At 47.0% G+C, this 12904-nt stretch overlaps 1 protein-coding gene across 3 annotated transcripts in view; it reads right to left on the reverse strand.

Annotated features, from left to right (window-relative positions):
• FYB1 (FYN binding protein 1) overlaps nucleotides 1–12904 on the reverse strand; it is an 80251-nt gene that overhangs the window by 63545 nt on the left and 3802 nt on the right. For all 3 annotated transcript variants that reach the window (XR_008317460.1, XM_053301570.1, XM_053301569.1), the window contains exon 2: nucleotides 2120–2270. Coding sequence is in view for 2 of the 3 variants with exons in the window: in XM_053301570.1 (XP_053157545.1) it covers nucleotides 2120–2270 (151 nt within the window). In the remaining variant the exon portion in view is untranslated. The remainder of the gene's footprint in view (nucleotides 1–2119; nucleotides 2271–12904) is intronic.

The raw sequence follows: 12904 nt of genomic DNA on the forward strand, positions 1-12904 counted from the left end.
ACCTGTAAGTGCTGGAAGGTGATGCTGGAGAGAGGAAGCACCTCATTCAGCACCATGCAAGTCCACAGTTGCTAACTAGGATAGACATCCTCACTAATATCAGCAGCCCATGCTCGTGCCAGGGGCCCTCTCTCCGTTTAAATAGCTTCTTAAAAGTAATCTTTTCTGTAAACGGTATGCTTGCCTATGTGAATTGCTCTTAAAAATACTGGCCTTCTATGCTCTTCTTTGACCACCACACATAGGGACAATGGTGCAAGGCAGGGGTGGGGAGATGAACGTCCCTGAGTTGTGTGGCCAAGAAGGCACCAAGGTGCCCCTTTGCCCCTCCCCCCCACTCCATTGCCCTCATTTCTCTCTTGCAAGCTGCAGTGGCATTTCTCCCCACACCCGCTTGTCACAGAGGCCAGGTGAATGCTGGGAAGGAAAGCATGGCAGATCCCTCACCTTCTCCAGCTCACAAAACACATGCTTTGCACTGGCTGGGTGCTTCCTTTGCCTTGTGGTGGTGAGGGGGATGCCATGTTTGCCATGTTTTCCTTTCCAGCACCAACCACGAGGATGGAGTGGGGAGCAGCACACCTGGTTGCTGTGGCAACTGTAGCAGCAGTGGATGCAGGAGAAAGGAGGAATGCTGCCATTGCCACTGTGTCTGTCTGTCTGTCTCTCTGTCTCTCTCTCTCTCTCTCTGTGTGTGTGTGTGTGTGTGTGTGTGTGTGTGTGTGTAATGCAGTGGCCTGCCCCTGGGCTGCTGGTCAGCATGGCACACCCCAGTGCACACATTTTTACTGCAGGGGCCAACTGATGGTGGCCACCACATTTCTTTAATTGTGTGTCTGCCTCATACAAAGTGGGGTAAGTTGATGTCTTATTTTTTTTAATAAACCGCCTAGAGAAATAAATAAATAAATAAATAAATAAATAAATAAATAAATAAATAAATAAGAAAAGGGACGTGTGAGAGTGAGGGGAGCTGAGTCTTCCCTCATCTTCACTCATCCATAGATTATTTTTAATGGTAAAATAAGACAGCACTTCCCAACATTTTATATACAAATAGGGCAGAAATGTGATCAGAGGTGCTCTAACCCCTAGACCTTGAGGACCTGGTCCACGACCTCCAAGGTCTGGGGGGGCTCCAAATGGTGAGGGGGGGCTCCTGCAGCCTCCCCGTCACTGCCCTGCCACACTGAACCTGTGTGTGTGTGTTTTTATTTCAACCGCCGCGCGGCTGAGGGGTGGCTGTCGGGGGTTAGGGTTAGGGTGAACTGAGCAGTCCTCCGCCCCAGCAGCGCCGGCAGCCGGAGCAACTGCTGGGCCTGTCCATTTGGCCCAACAGCTCTTACTCACTGCAAGGCGCACCTGCACAGTTGAGAGAGATCGTCGCAAGACTGACAGGCCCAGCGGTTGCTCCGGCCACCACTGCCAGGTGTGTGTGTGTGTGTGTGTGTGTGTGTGTGTGTGTGTGTGTGTGTACTGCTTGGCTCACCCCCCTGACAGCCACCCCTTGGCCATGCAGTGGCTGAAATAAAACTACAATGGAGGTTCGGCACAGCAGGAGGCCCCCAAAAGTAGCTTTCGGTGGCTGAGCCTCACGATGGGGGCAGTTCGGGCGTGAGTCACATTCCCCAAATTTCCTCGCATCGAGGCCATGCATCTGAGCCCAGGGGGACAGACAGGGCACGGCTGCCCAATGCACTGTGCCCCTGGATGTGATTAGTGGCTTGGTGTGGCCTTCATACAACCTCCAGAGTTCAAAAACGGCATCCTCATTTTCACATAATAACCAGGGCTTGAATTAAAAGGCAGTCAGAGGAGGCCCAATTCTTCTCTGCTTTGTCGTGGCCTCTTTAGTTATGAGGGACTTTAGTTATTTGGCTAAAACTGGGGAGGCGTCATGGCTGGAGCTTGTGCATTTCACTAACCCCCACCCCTGCCCCACTTCATTATTTGAGCACTCATCGTAACAAATTAAAAGCAGACACTAAGATGAGTGGCAAATACAAGGTACAATTTGATGACCGAATTGGAAATATATTTCCACAGAGGCGAGATCAACGATATGAGACAAGAATGTTAAAGGAGACAGATTTTCATTTTTATCTACATGGTGTCAGACCTGGGCTTGATGTTTCTTGGGGGAAGAACTGGAGCTTGTACTGATGGGTGGAAATCCGTAGGAGGAAGAGGAGGTGGCAGCTGTGGGGCTGGGGCTTGTGTGACAGAAATGCATGGCGGTACCGGAGGGGGTAAGACCTGCTTGGTAGGATCTGAAAACAAACAAAAACAAAGTAGAGTGATGATGCAGGATACAGAGAAATCATGGTGAGTTCTTCACTCCTTATGCAAGACTAGCATCATAATTTGCAGTCAAACACTGTTTCACCCACCAGGCATTCTCCCCATGGTTTGGATTGGCTGGTTGCCTTCTATAACAAAAGTTTAAAGCACCACATGCACATTTATCTATTTATATGTTCAACTTTTACCTTATTACCAGTGTTCCCTGTAACAGGGATTCCCAGCGGTTGTTGACTACAACTCCCAGCATCCCCAGCTACAAGGGCCTTTGGCTGGGGATTATAGGAGTTGTAGTCCACAACATCTGGGAATCCCTGTTACAGGTAATCCCTGCTTATTACCCTAGACCAGGCTGCACAACTTTAGCCCTCCAGCTGTTGTTGGACTACAACTCCCATAATCCCCAGCACAGGGGCCAGTAGCCTGGTATGATGGGAGTTGTTGTCCAGCATCTGCAGGAATACTGGAATTGTGTAGCCCTGCCCAAACACCTGCTAACTGATCAAAGAGGCACCTTTTAAAGTGGTGATTTAAAAAAAAAATATTAAGCAGGTGGAGAGCAACTGACCCTATCCAACCCCAGCACAGCATCCCTCCACTGGTTGTTGCTGGTTTCTACTTTATGAGGCTCTTCACACATTTGGTGTGAAGCACCAGAGGGGGTTCTGTGGGGAGAACAGGCTTAGCCCACTCTTCCTGGTCTCGTGGTAGCAAGCATGACTTGTCCCCGTAGCTAAGCAGGGTCTGCCCTGGTTGCATCTGGGAAGCCGCTCTGGGAAGAGCAGAAGGTTCCAAGTTCCCTCCCTGGCTTCTCCAAGATAGGGCTGAGAGAGATTCCTGCCTGCAATCTTGGAGAAGCCGCTGCCAGTCTGTGAAGACAATACTGAGCTAGATAAATCAATGGTCTGACTCAGTATATGGCAGTTTCCTATGTTCCCACAGATGATCAAACGGCAGGTCTGGGTGGCCGGATCCATCATGGAGCCGGTGGGGGCTGCGGGGATCAGGGGCCCTGCGGCCCCTAGAACATCCAGGATGCCCCACACAAGCACGTGGGGCATCCTGGAGAGACCCCCCTGGAGACACCATCCTGGAGAGCCCTGGAGACTGCTTGCAGCCTCCTGGTTGGAGGTCTACTCATGTGTTGCTGCATGCCGCGGCAACACACACACACACAAAAGATGAGGGCAACAGAGCACTCGATCCGTTAACCTCGTCTAAGGGGAGGGGTAATTAGGTGGGCTAGCCGCCATGGGAGCACCGGGCTCGCCTGCATTACTCCTTTAGCCCGCTTTCCAGGGAACATGAGAATAGCTTCTATGTTTCTTTTTAGATTGAGAGACCTTTTTCTGTGCAAACAGCTTTGAGAACTGTTGTTGAAAATATTCATAGTAATAGCAGTAGTTAGTGCAAAAACCTGAAACTTGTTTTAATGTAGCAAAACCGTCCATAGATTAGAGTGCTCACAGCTGGCTTTTGCCGAAAACCTGCAGATCCATGTTGCTCATTGTTAAAAGGGAGAGGAGGTGGGTTTTGAGACTGGATGGCTTTAAGCCTGAAATGCTTCTTTGCCTCCAATTTTAATCCAAGCCAGAGAAGAATTGGGGCCTTGTAATGCTCACCTTTGAGACAAACATTACAGGCCCCCAAAGCTCATTTCTGGGCCTGAGCCTGATGGACTTTGCCAGTCTCTAATTCACATCGAATGTGTTGAGGACACTTCCAAGCTAGCCACATTCCTCTACAAAAGTTCTGTCTATTGTTCCCATGAGGCATAATTCTCAGGCATCAATGGGTTTGGTTTTTTTTTAAAAGCACCATTAAAGGGTACCAGACTGGTATGTATGTATGCCTGTATTTTACCCTAACAATTGGGAAGAGGAAATGCTATTTCGATTTTCTACCTGCGACACCAGAATGCCTGCCTTGGGACTGCACGGGGGTTGTTCTTCCTGATCTTGAACGTTTTTCAGAATTTGGACAAACCTTATGCAGCTCATATTCTGGAGATTTCAAAAGGTGTGTCTTTGTACATCGGATTGTATTTTTAAAAATGCTGTACTATTGCATGGAACATCCACTTCCTACTTTATCTGCTTTCTTCAGGCTGCTGCTTTTAGCTACATTTCCTTTGTCTTTCAAGTTGCTTAACATTCCGTCTACTGTGTCTTGTTGCAACCAGGCTACTTCCTACACCTTGTTTCTACTTGGGTTGCAACACCTAAGTAAGAAGTGCATGCATATTGTGTCAAAGTGCATCTGTGTGTACTAATCATGGCCTTTTGTTTAAAAAATGCATGCAGATGGCAGACAGCCGTACCCTGCTTCATGGTAGGGCTATTGCCAAAACGGCTTGCTGCCCCACAGCCACTTCCTTGAAAAGGCGTGCTGTCTGTCCACTCCCCACCCCGCCGACATTAGCCATCTCTGTCCTTGCCTGATGGATAGATGGCGATGGCAACAAGACTGTTTGATTAGACCTTAACTGATGAGTAACAAATAATGACAGATGCAATCATGGATTTTCCACATAATGGTATGCACATCCTTCAAGGACATAACTGCAGATGGCACAGGGCATTTCTGAGGGAAGGAGAGGTTGACAAAAATCAGCATCCCCTGCAGAGCTCAGGAAGAGCTCAGGCAGCTCTTCACAGTGGGGACGCTTCTGCCTTCGCCTGCATGGTTAGTGAGGACGTCAGCCATTTACCATCACTCATCATCATAATCATCTTTATTCATTTAATTGGCTTACATACTGCTTTGAAATCCATCCATGTAAGAGAGGGGCACGTGTGCAGCTTCCAAGCCACTATTAAGAATGCCCACACTGCCTCCTAAGGCAGGGCTGCTCCTTTCCTAGTAAGCATTGCAGAAATGCAGTGGTGACACTACTCCCAATGAAAAAAGCATTGCAGTTGCATTTCCACAATGTTTGGTGAAGAACATTGTGAAGCCCCTCCCCTTCAGAAGTGGTATGGGCATACTTGACTGTGGCTCAGAAGCCGCACACGGGCCTCTCTCTCACATGGATGGATCTCTGGGCAGCACGGAAGTCATGATTATTATGACCCTGATAACAAATATTTATATACTGCTTCTGAACCACAAGTTCTCAAGGCAATTTTACATAGCAAGAGAAAACAGAAAATAGTTCATTGTCCCAAAGCGGCAGACAATTTGTGTTAAAAACACAGAGAGAGAGAGAGAGAGAGAGAGAGAGAGAGAGAGAGAGAGAGAGAGAGAGAGAGAGAGAGAAAGCAACTTGGGAGTTGCTTTGTTGGGTTTTTAAAAATTTAAATATTTCTATACCACCCAAAACTTGCATCTCTGGGTGGTTTACAATTAAAATAATTTAAAACATTAAACCAATTAACAATTAAAACCATCTAAAAGATTAAAAACATTAATTAAAATGATACATCTAATTAAAAGATTGGGTGAATAAATGCATCTTCAGAGCCTTTTAAAAGATTGCCAGAGATGGGGAGGCTCTTATTTCAACATGCAGCGCATTCCAAAGTCCAGGGGCTGCAATGGAGAAACCCCATTCCCAAGTTTCTGCCAGATGAGTTGGCAGCAGCTGCAAGCAACCCTCTCCAGATGATCTTAACAGGCGGAGCAAGCGGGGTGGGGCTCATGGCAAAGAAGACATTCTTGTAAATACCCAGGGCCTAAGCTGATTAGGGCTTTATAGGTAATAACCAGCACCTTGTATTTTGCCTGGAAATGTATCGGTAGCCAGTGTAGCTCCTTCAATAGAGGAGTTATATGGTAGTTTCCGGACTATATAAAAGGGCAGCCCCACATAGAGCGCATTGCAGTAATCCAGCTGAGAAGTTACCAGCAGATGTACCACTATTTTGAGGTCGTTTGTCTCAAGAAATTGACACAGCTGGCGTATCAGCCAAAGCTGATAAAAAGCACCTCTGGCCACCGCCTCAACCTGGGACACCAGGGAGAGGTTTGGATCCAGAAGCACCCCACACTGCGTACCTGTTCCTTCTGGAGGAGCGTGACCCCATCCAGAACCAGCAGATCAAAATCATCTCCTGAGTTTCAACCCCGCACAATAAGTAACTCCGTCTTATCTGGATTCAGCCTCAGTTTGTTATCTCTCATTCAGCCCATTACTGCCTCCAGGCAGGCGTTTAGGGAGGTTATACCTTCTCCTGATGATGTTGACATGGAGAAATAGATATCGGTGTCATCAGCATATTGATAACACCCTGCACCAACTCCCCTGGTGATCTCTCCCAGCAGATCCATGTAGATGTTAAACAACATTGGAGACAATAGGGAGCCCTATGAAAGTTCAGATTTGGAAGAACAAGAGTCTCCAAGAGACGCTATCTGGAATCTACCCGTGAGGTAGGAGCAGAAGCACTGCAAAGCAGTGCCTCTCACCCTCAATCCCCTCAGACGTCCCAGAAGGATACTATGGTGGATAGTATTGAAAGCCGCCAAGAGATCCAAAAGGACCAACAGAGTCACGCTCCCTGTGTCAATTCCTAATTGGAGATCATCCATCAGGCCGACCAAGGCAGTCTCCACCCCACAGCCTGCCCGAAAGTGAGTTTGAAATAAGTCTAGATAATCATTTTCCTCTAAGATCGCCTGGAGCTGGGAGGCCACCACCTTCTCAATCGCCTTGCCCAATCATGGAAGGTTGGAGACAGGCCTGCAATTATTTAACTCTGAGGGATCCAAGGCAGACTTCTTCTGAAGCATTCTAATGATTGCCTCCTTAAGACATGGAGGCATCCTGCCCTCCCTCAGAGAAGCATTTATAATCCCTACCAGGCCCTCTACAACAGCCTCCCTGCCAGATAATATAAGCCATGTCGGTCAAGGATCAAGAGGGCAGGTGGTAGGCTGCACCATTCCAAACAACTTGTCCACATCCTCAGGAATCACAAACTAAAACTGATCCAGAGTCATCACATAAGAGGAGCTGCTGGACACCTCAGCATCAGACTCCGTAACAATTGTGGAGTTTGAACCTAAGTCAGCCCAAATACAAGAGATTTTGTCCACAAACTCATTAAAAACATCACTGCGAGTAACTGTTGGTTCTAAGTACTGATTCAAGGGGAGAGGGGTGCACATTAGCCCCTTCATGACCCTGAACAACTCCGCCGGACGTGAACTTGTGGACGTGATACGGGAGGAAAAGAATAACTTCTTTGCCACACGTATCGCCTCAGTATAGATCTTCAAATGCTCTCTATGTAACAATATTTTGGATTTGAGTTGAGTCTTCCTCCACTTGTGTTCTAGACGTCTACCTCACCGCTTCAGCCCCCGTAGTTCTTCCGTATACCAAGGGCTAAGGGTTGAAGAGAGTCAGCTCTCCCTGTGATATATACCAGAGAACCACCACTTTAAAAGGTAACTCTTTACCCAGTTAAACCCACGTCTGTGCAAGTACCAACATCTAATTCAGGCACGTGTAGCAATAGGGGGTGCAGGTGGCACGGGCCACCAATGCCTGAGGGGCCGCCTGCCATGACTCCATCTGCCACTGATGGCATGGGGGATAGGGCCCACCTGCCTTTGCGGCCCTCACCAGCCATCTAGTTGCCCATCCACCACTGGCCTGCCCCCCTTTGCCAGCCATGGCATGGTCTAATGATGTCACTCTGCTGGCTTGTGCCAGAATGTTGAAATCATTAGACAGCACTGTGGCCAGCAAAGGGAGACAAGATGGGCAATTGGGTGGTGGGTGAATGGTATGAACAGTGAACGAGTTGGTAGTGGTGGTGTAGTGGTGGGGCTGCCCTCCTCTCACCCCAGGGTCACCCTCAAAATTGTCATGCCACTGGATATAAGGTGGAATAAACCAAGATTTGTCAGTTCAGACATCACAGCCTATCTTGGTTTATTCTAACCTACTTGAAAAAAACCACAAGCTGTAACTCATTTCAAACTAAGGCTTCAGATTACCATTTATTTCAAGCGAGTTGTTTAGAATAAACCGAGATCTGTTGATTCAGGCATCACTACTGATATTGGTTTATTGTAGCCTAATTGGAAGTAGACACTCGAATGGACACAGGGGTGAGGAGCAGGCTCTCCTGAAGCCTGGGGATGTCACATGGATTCAGGCTTTAACAGAAGTTTCACATGGTACAGAACTTTTTGTTAAAAAGCTGTATATAGATAATCATAGTTATAATGAGGCGGCCCAGTCCGCAATCGGACCAAACCAAGTCTAGTCCATGGCAGGCCGATTTGCCACAGTTCAGCAGTTTGAGGGGGTTATTCTTGTAAATTCATTGTTAACCGCCCAGAAACAAAAATTTGGGTGGTATATAAGTTAAAAGGGGGGGGGGATCCAGTGAGGATCCCCCCTTAAAAGCAAAGGTGTGGGGATGCCTTGAAATGTTTTTTAAAGGGTAGCTGGGGGTGGTGGCAAAAAGAGCGAAAATACCTTTTAAAGGGTAGCCGGCGTGGCCAGGGGGGTTGGTTGGTTGGGGGAGGCTTCCACAGAGGCTGGAACTGCATTGCTGTACGGGCAGGTTGCCTGAGGGAACGCTGTGCACATGAGCTGAGCCAGAGGGGCTTTGAGGAGTGGTGGCGGCAGCAGCCACTGGTCCAGTAAGAATTTTAATCTACTTTTAAAGGTGCCCTCTCACCATCCCGCCCCCCGCTGGCTGCCCTTTAAAAAACCACTTCAAGGATTCCCCCACACCTTTGCTTGTAAAGTGGAATTCTCACTTGATTCCCCTTTACAGCCACAGCAAAGCATCGAACCGGTTCGACACAGTGCAGTCAAACGGACCAGACTGCCCTGTCAGTTCGAACAAACTGGGTTGCAGAACCACAGTCTGGTTCGAATTAGAGCTAAATTCAAATATCACACTGTCCCTTTATCATGTAGGGCAGGGGTGGCAAATACATCTGAGTGATGGGCCGGATTTGCTTCCGATGCATCTCGGTGGCTGGGGGGGACATAGCCTCACGTCACCTTCTGTCTTTCTCCTCCTTCAACGCCCTCTTTCTTTCACTCTCTCACTTCCTTCCTTCCACTGAATGCACTACTTTTTATATCATAATATGCTCAGGGAAAGGTTGAATTTTGGGGGGAATTTTTTAGAAGAAATTCTAAATATAATCATTATATTTTAATTGTTGTTCAACAGATTTTTTAGCACTCAATGATTATTTCTCATACTCTCTTCCTTTCTTCCTCCCTCTTCCTCTTCCCCTTGCCCTCCACTCACTCATATTGACTCAAGGAGGGAGATAGAGGGAGAAAAAGATAAGTGAAAGGAGGGAGGGAAAAGATAAGTGGGACGAAAGGGGGAGTGGGAGGGGAGATAGAAAGAGAGAGAAGTGGGAGAAGGGAGGCAAAAAGAAGGAAAGCGGGGAGAGAGATACTCTGCACTGTTGAGGCTTGGAAGAATGTGAGTCTCCCTCTGCTCTCTCTCTCTCTCTCTCTCTCTCTCTCTCTCTCTCTCTCTCTCTCTCTCTCTCTCTCTCTCTCTCTCTCACACACACACACACACACACAATCTTCTCTCTCTCTCTCTCTCTCTCTCTCTCTCTCTCTCACACACACACACACACACACACACACACACACACACGGGATGAGCAAATTGATTTGGGTACAACACGATTTGTACCCGAATCTAGTTGATTTGGGTGATTTAGAGACAAAACAAACCACCACTGTGGTCCATTGGCCAAATTCGGGTACAAATCAAATCACGCCTGATTCAATTCAAATTGATTTGAGATTCGGATCCCTCCTATTAATTCCCCCAGATTCCCAGCTTTCACTTTTAAAAAAGCTAAGCTCTAGCCATTGTAGAAGTGGAGTTATGGAACAAAATGTGTGGTCAGTATTTTTCAAGTGTTTGGATTCTTTGGTGTATAATAACTTTCCCTCAATGAGTCCCTCTGAGGATTCATCATTACACACATTCATTACTTCTATTCATTTTGACTGTCTTTATGAGAGTGCCAACTGTCAACTGCCATGTGCCAACAACACCCCACTCTCACCCGCAAGACAGTGGGAGTTGGGTGTATGTTTATGCTCTAGGATTCCCCCCCGCCAAGTATTTAGGCTCTTTGGTGTCTAATAACCTTTCCTCATAATGAATCCCTATGAGGATTCATTACACACCAGAGTCTAAACACCTCAAAAATTCCTAAAATATAAACTGAGTACCCAGTGGCTTGTGAGCTGGGGGATTGTTGGAACATGGGATGCCACTAATTCCCCACCCTCATCTGCAAAGCAGTGGTGTCAAAATGAACAGAACAAATGAAGGTGTGTAATGAAGACACCAAAGAATCTAAACAAAAATACCTAAAAAATAAACTGAGCACCCCAGTGTGTGTGTGTGTGTGGGGGGTAGATGACACATGGCAGTTGACAACTGGCACTGTCCAATGATAGTCAAAATGAACAGAATAAACGAAGGCATATAGTAAATCCTCCTATGGATTCATTGTGAGGAAAAGTTATTAGACACCAACGAATCTAAACATTTCAATATTCCTAAAAATTAAAATGAGTACCCCACTGCTTTGCAGGTCTGTGTGTGTGTGGGGGGGGGTGTAGTTGGCACATGACAGTTGGCACTGTCCAGTGACAGTCAAAATGAAAAGAAGAAATGAAGGTGTGCAATGAACCCTCATAGGGATTCATTATGAGGAAAAGTTATTATACACCAAGGAATCCAAACATTTGGAAAAATAATGACTGCACATTTTGCTCCATAACTCCACTTCTGCAAGGACTAGAACTTAGCTTTTTCTTTTTAAATGAAAGCTGGGGGTCCGTTTTAGGGTTAAGATATGGCAACTTCAAATCCCCATTGTTTCCTATGGTGGAAATGCTCAAAATCAGTAAAAACTAAAAATAATATTAAAAACCAACCAAGTGTCCCACTGTCTTGAAATTTGGGTGGTAGGTGGCATCCATGGGGACCTACCCAGCAACCGAATTGGGTGCCCCTAGTACTTTATTAAGTGGTCCGAAGTGGTCTGAATCCAAATCAAATAAAAGCAAATACAAATAGAATCTGGGGTGATTTGGAGGGGGTAGATTTGGAGACAAAACAAATCAGGGGTGATTTGTTTTGGGCACAAATCAAATTTAAAAAAACCAATTTGTGCACATCCCTCTCTCTCTCTCTCTCTCTCTCTCTCTCTCTCTCACATACACACACACACCCTTCTCATGCCACCCCACCTCCAGGCCCTTTCTGCATCTGCTAGAGTGGGGTGTGCACTATTCTTCCATTGAGCCTTCTCTCTGGGCTTCTGAGCCTCTCTCCCTTCCCGCTCTCGGCTCAGGCCTGCTGGAGGAGCTCAGCCAGAAGGAGCTGAAGCTTACTTGCTTAAAGGGCCAGCGTGCCAGCATGCCAGTTCATCTGGCCTACCGGAATGCTGGGGGTGGGGAGGGGAGGAGAAAATACTGGCATGGGCGGCAGTGGGAGGAAGGAAGGAAGGAAGGAACCAGCCAGCCACAGCAAGTGGGGATGAATGCCACCACTTCAGTGTGTGTGTGTGTGTGTGTGTGTGTGTGTGTGTGAAATGCAGAGGCTGGGGCCAATGCTTAGCTTCCTAGCCCCTGCTCAGGGACTGGGAAATGGAGCTCTGCAAGCCAGATGCAGCTTATGGGCTGGCAGTTTTGACACCCTTGATGTAGGGGGTGGTTTGTCTGAACTACATTATTCCCAATGGGAGGCTCGTTGCTGCAAGGATTGTGTAGTTCTTAGTAGTGATGGATTTTCTTTGAGCCTGAGAGAATCAAGTTTGGGGATGAATGGAGACAACACGTATGCCCTGCCCATCCACAGGCAGCTTGCCACACTGTATGTGAGCTAGTAAAAATAAATAATAATAACCAAGGGGGAGGGAATCAAAGAAATTGCATTAAACCTCAAGGAGAAAATGCAAGAGAAAAGAAATGCATTTTTAAAAATTTCCTAAAGCAGGACAAAGAGGAAGTTGACTGAATACTGAAAGGGAAGCAGCCCCATGCATAAGGGGTCATGGGAAAGAGAGCACACTGATGAGAAATAGTGCACAAGGAAGTGAAGGTTGAGTAGGAAGCCGGACATTTGGTGAATGGAGAGAATGAAGAGGAAAGAAACCAATGAAAATAATGTGGGGACAAGACCACAGTCCTGTTTTCATGTTATGTTCAACACACACACAGTAGTATGTTTCCTATCTCTACTCTGCATTTGAGGGGGCCTGTACCCAGGTTCACTTTTTAAATGAACACACGGGCAGCCATTCACACAAACACATGCACATGTGTACAGACACTAGTATACACAACCAATGTAATATATGTATAGGGTTCGCAAAGGGATGGTAAGGCTAGGGAAAAAAAGTTTAAACTTAATAAAGGACAACTGAGGAAACGCCAAGAGCCACAAAATGGCTGCATTCACATGTAACATGAAACTGGAGTTGAAAGGGCCAGAGGTTGCCAAACCTGTATGTCTGAATGCAGGACACCCCATTCAAACGCCCGTTCCACACAGAGAGCAACCTGAGGTTTTACTCTCCAAACTCCAATTAATACCCTCGGGTTGTAATGAGGTTTGCCACCAGTGTTCCCTCTAACAGG

This window comes from Hemicordylus capensis, chromosome 2 (genome assembly GCF_027244095.1).
Source record: "Hemicordylus capensis ecotype Gifberg chromosome 2, rHemCap1.1.pri, whole genome shotgun sequence".
NCBI lineage: Eukaryota > Metazoa > Chordata > Lepidosauria > Squamata > Cordylidae > Hemicordylus > Hemicordylus capensis.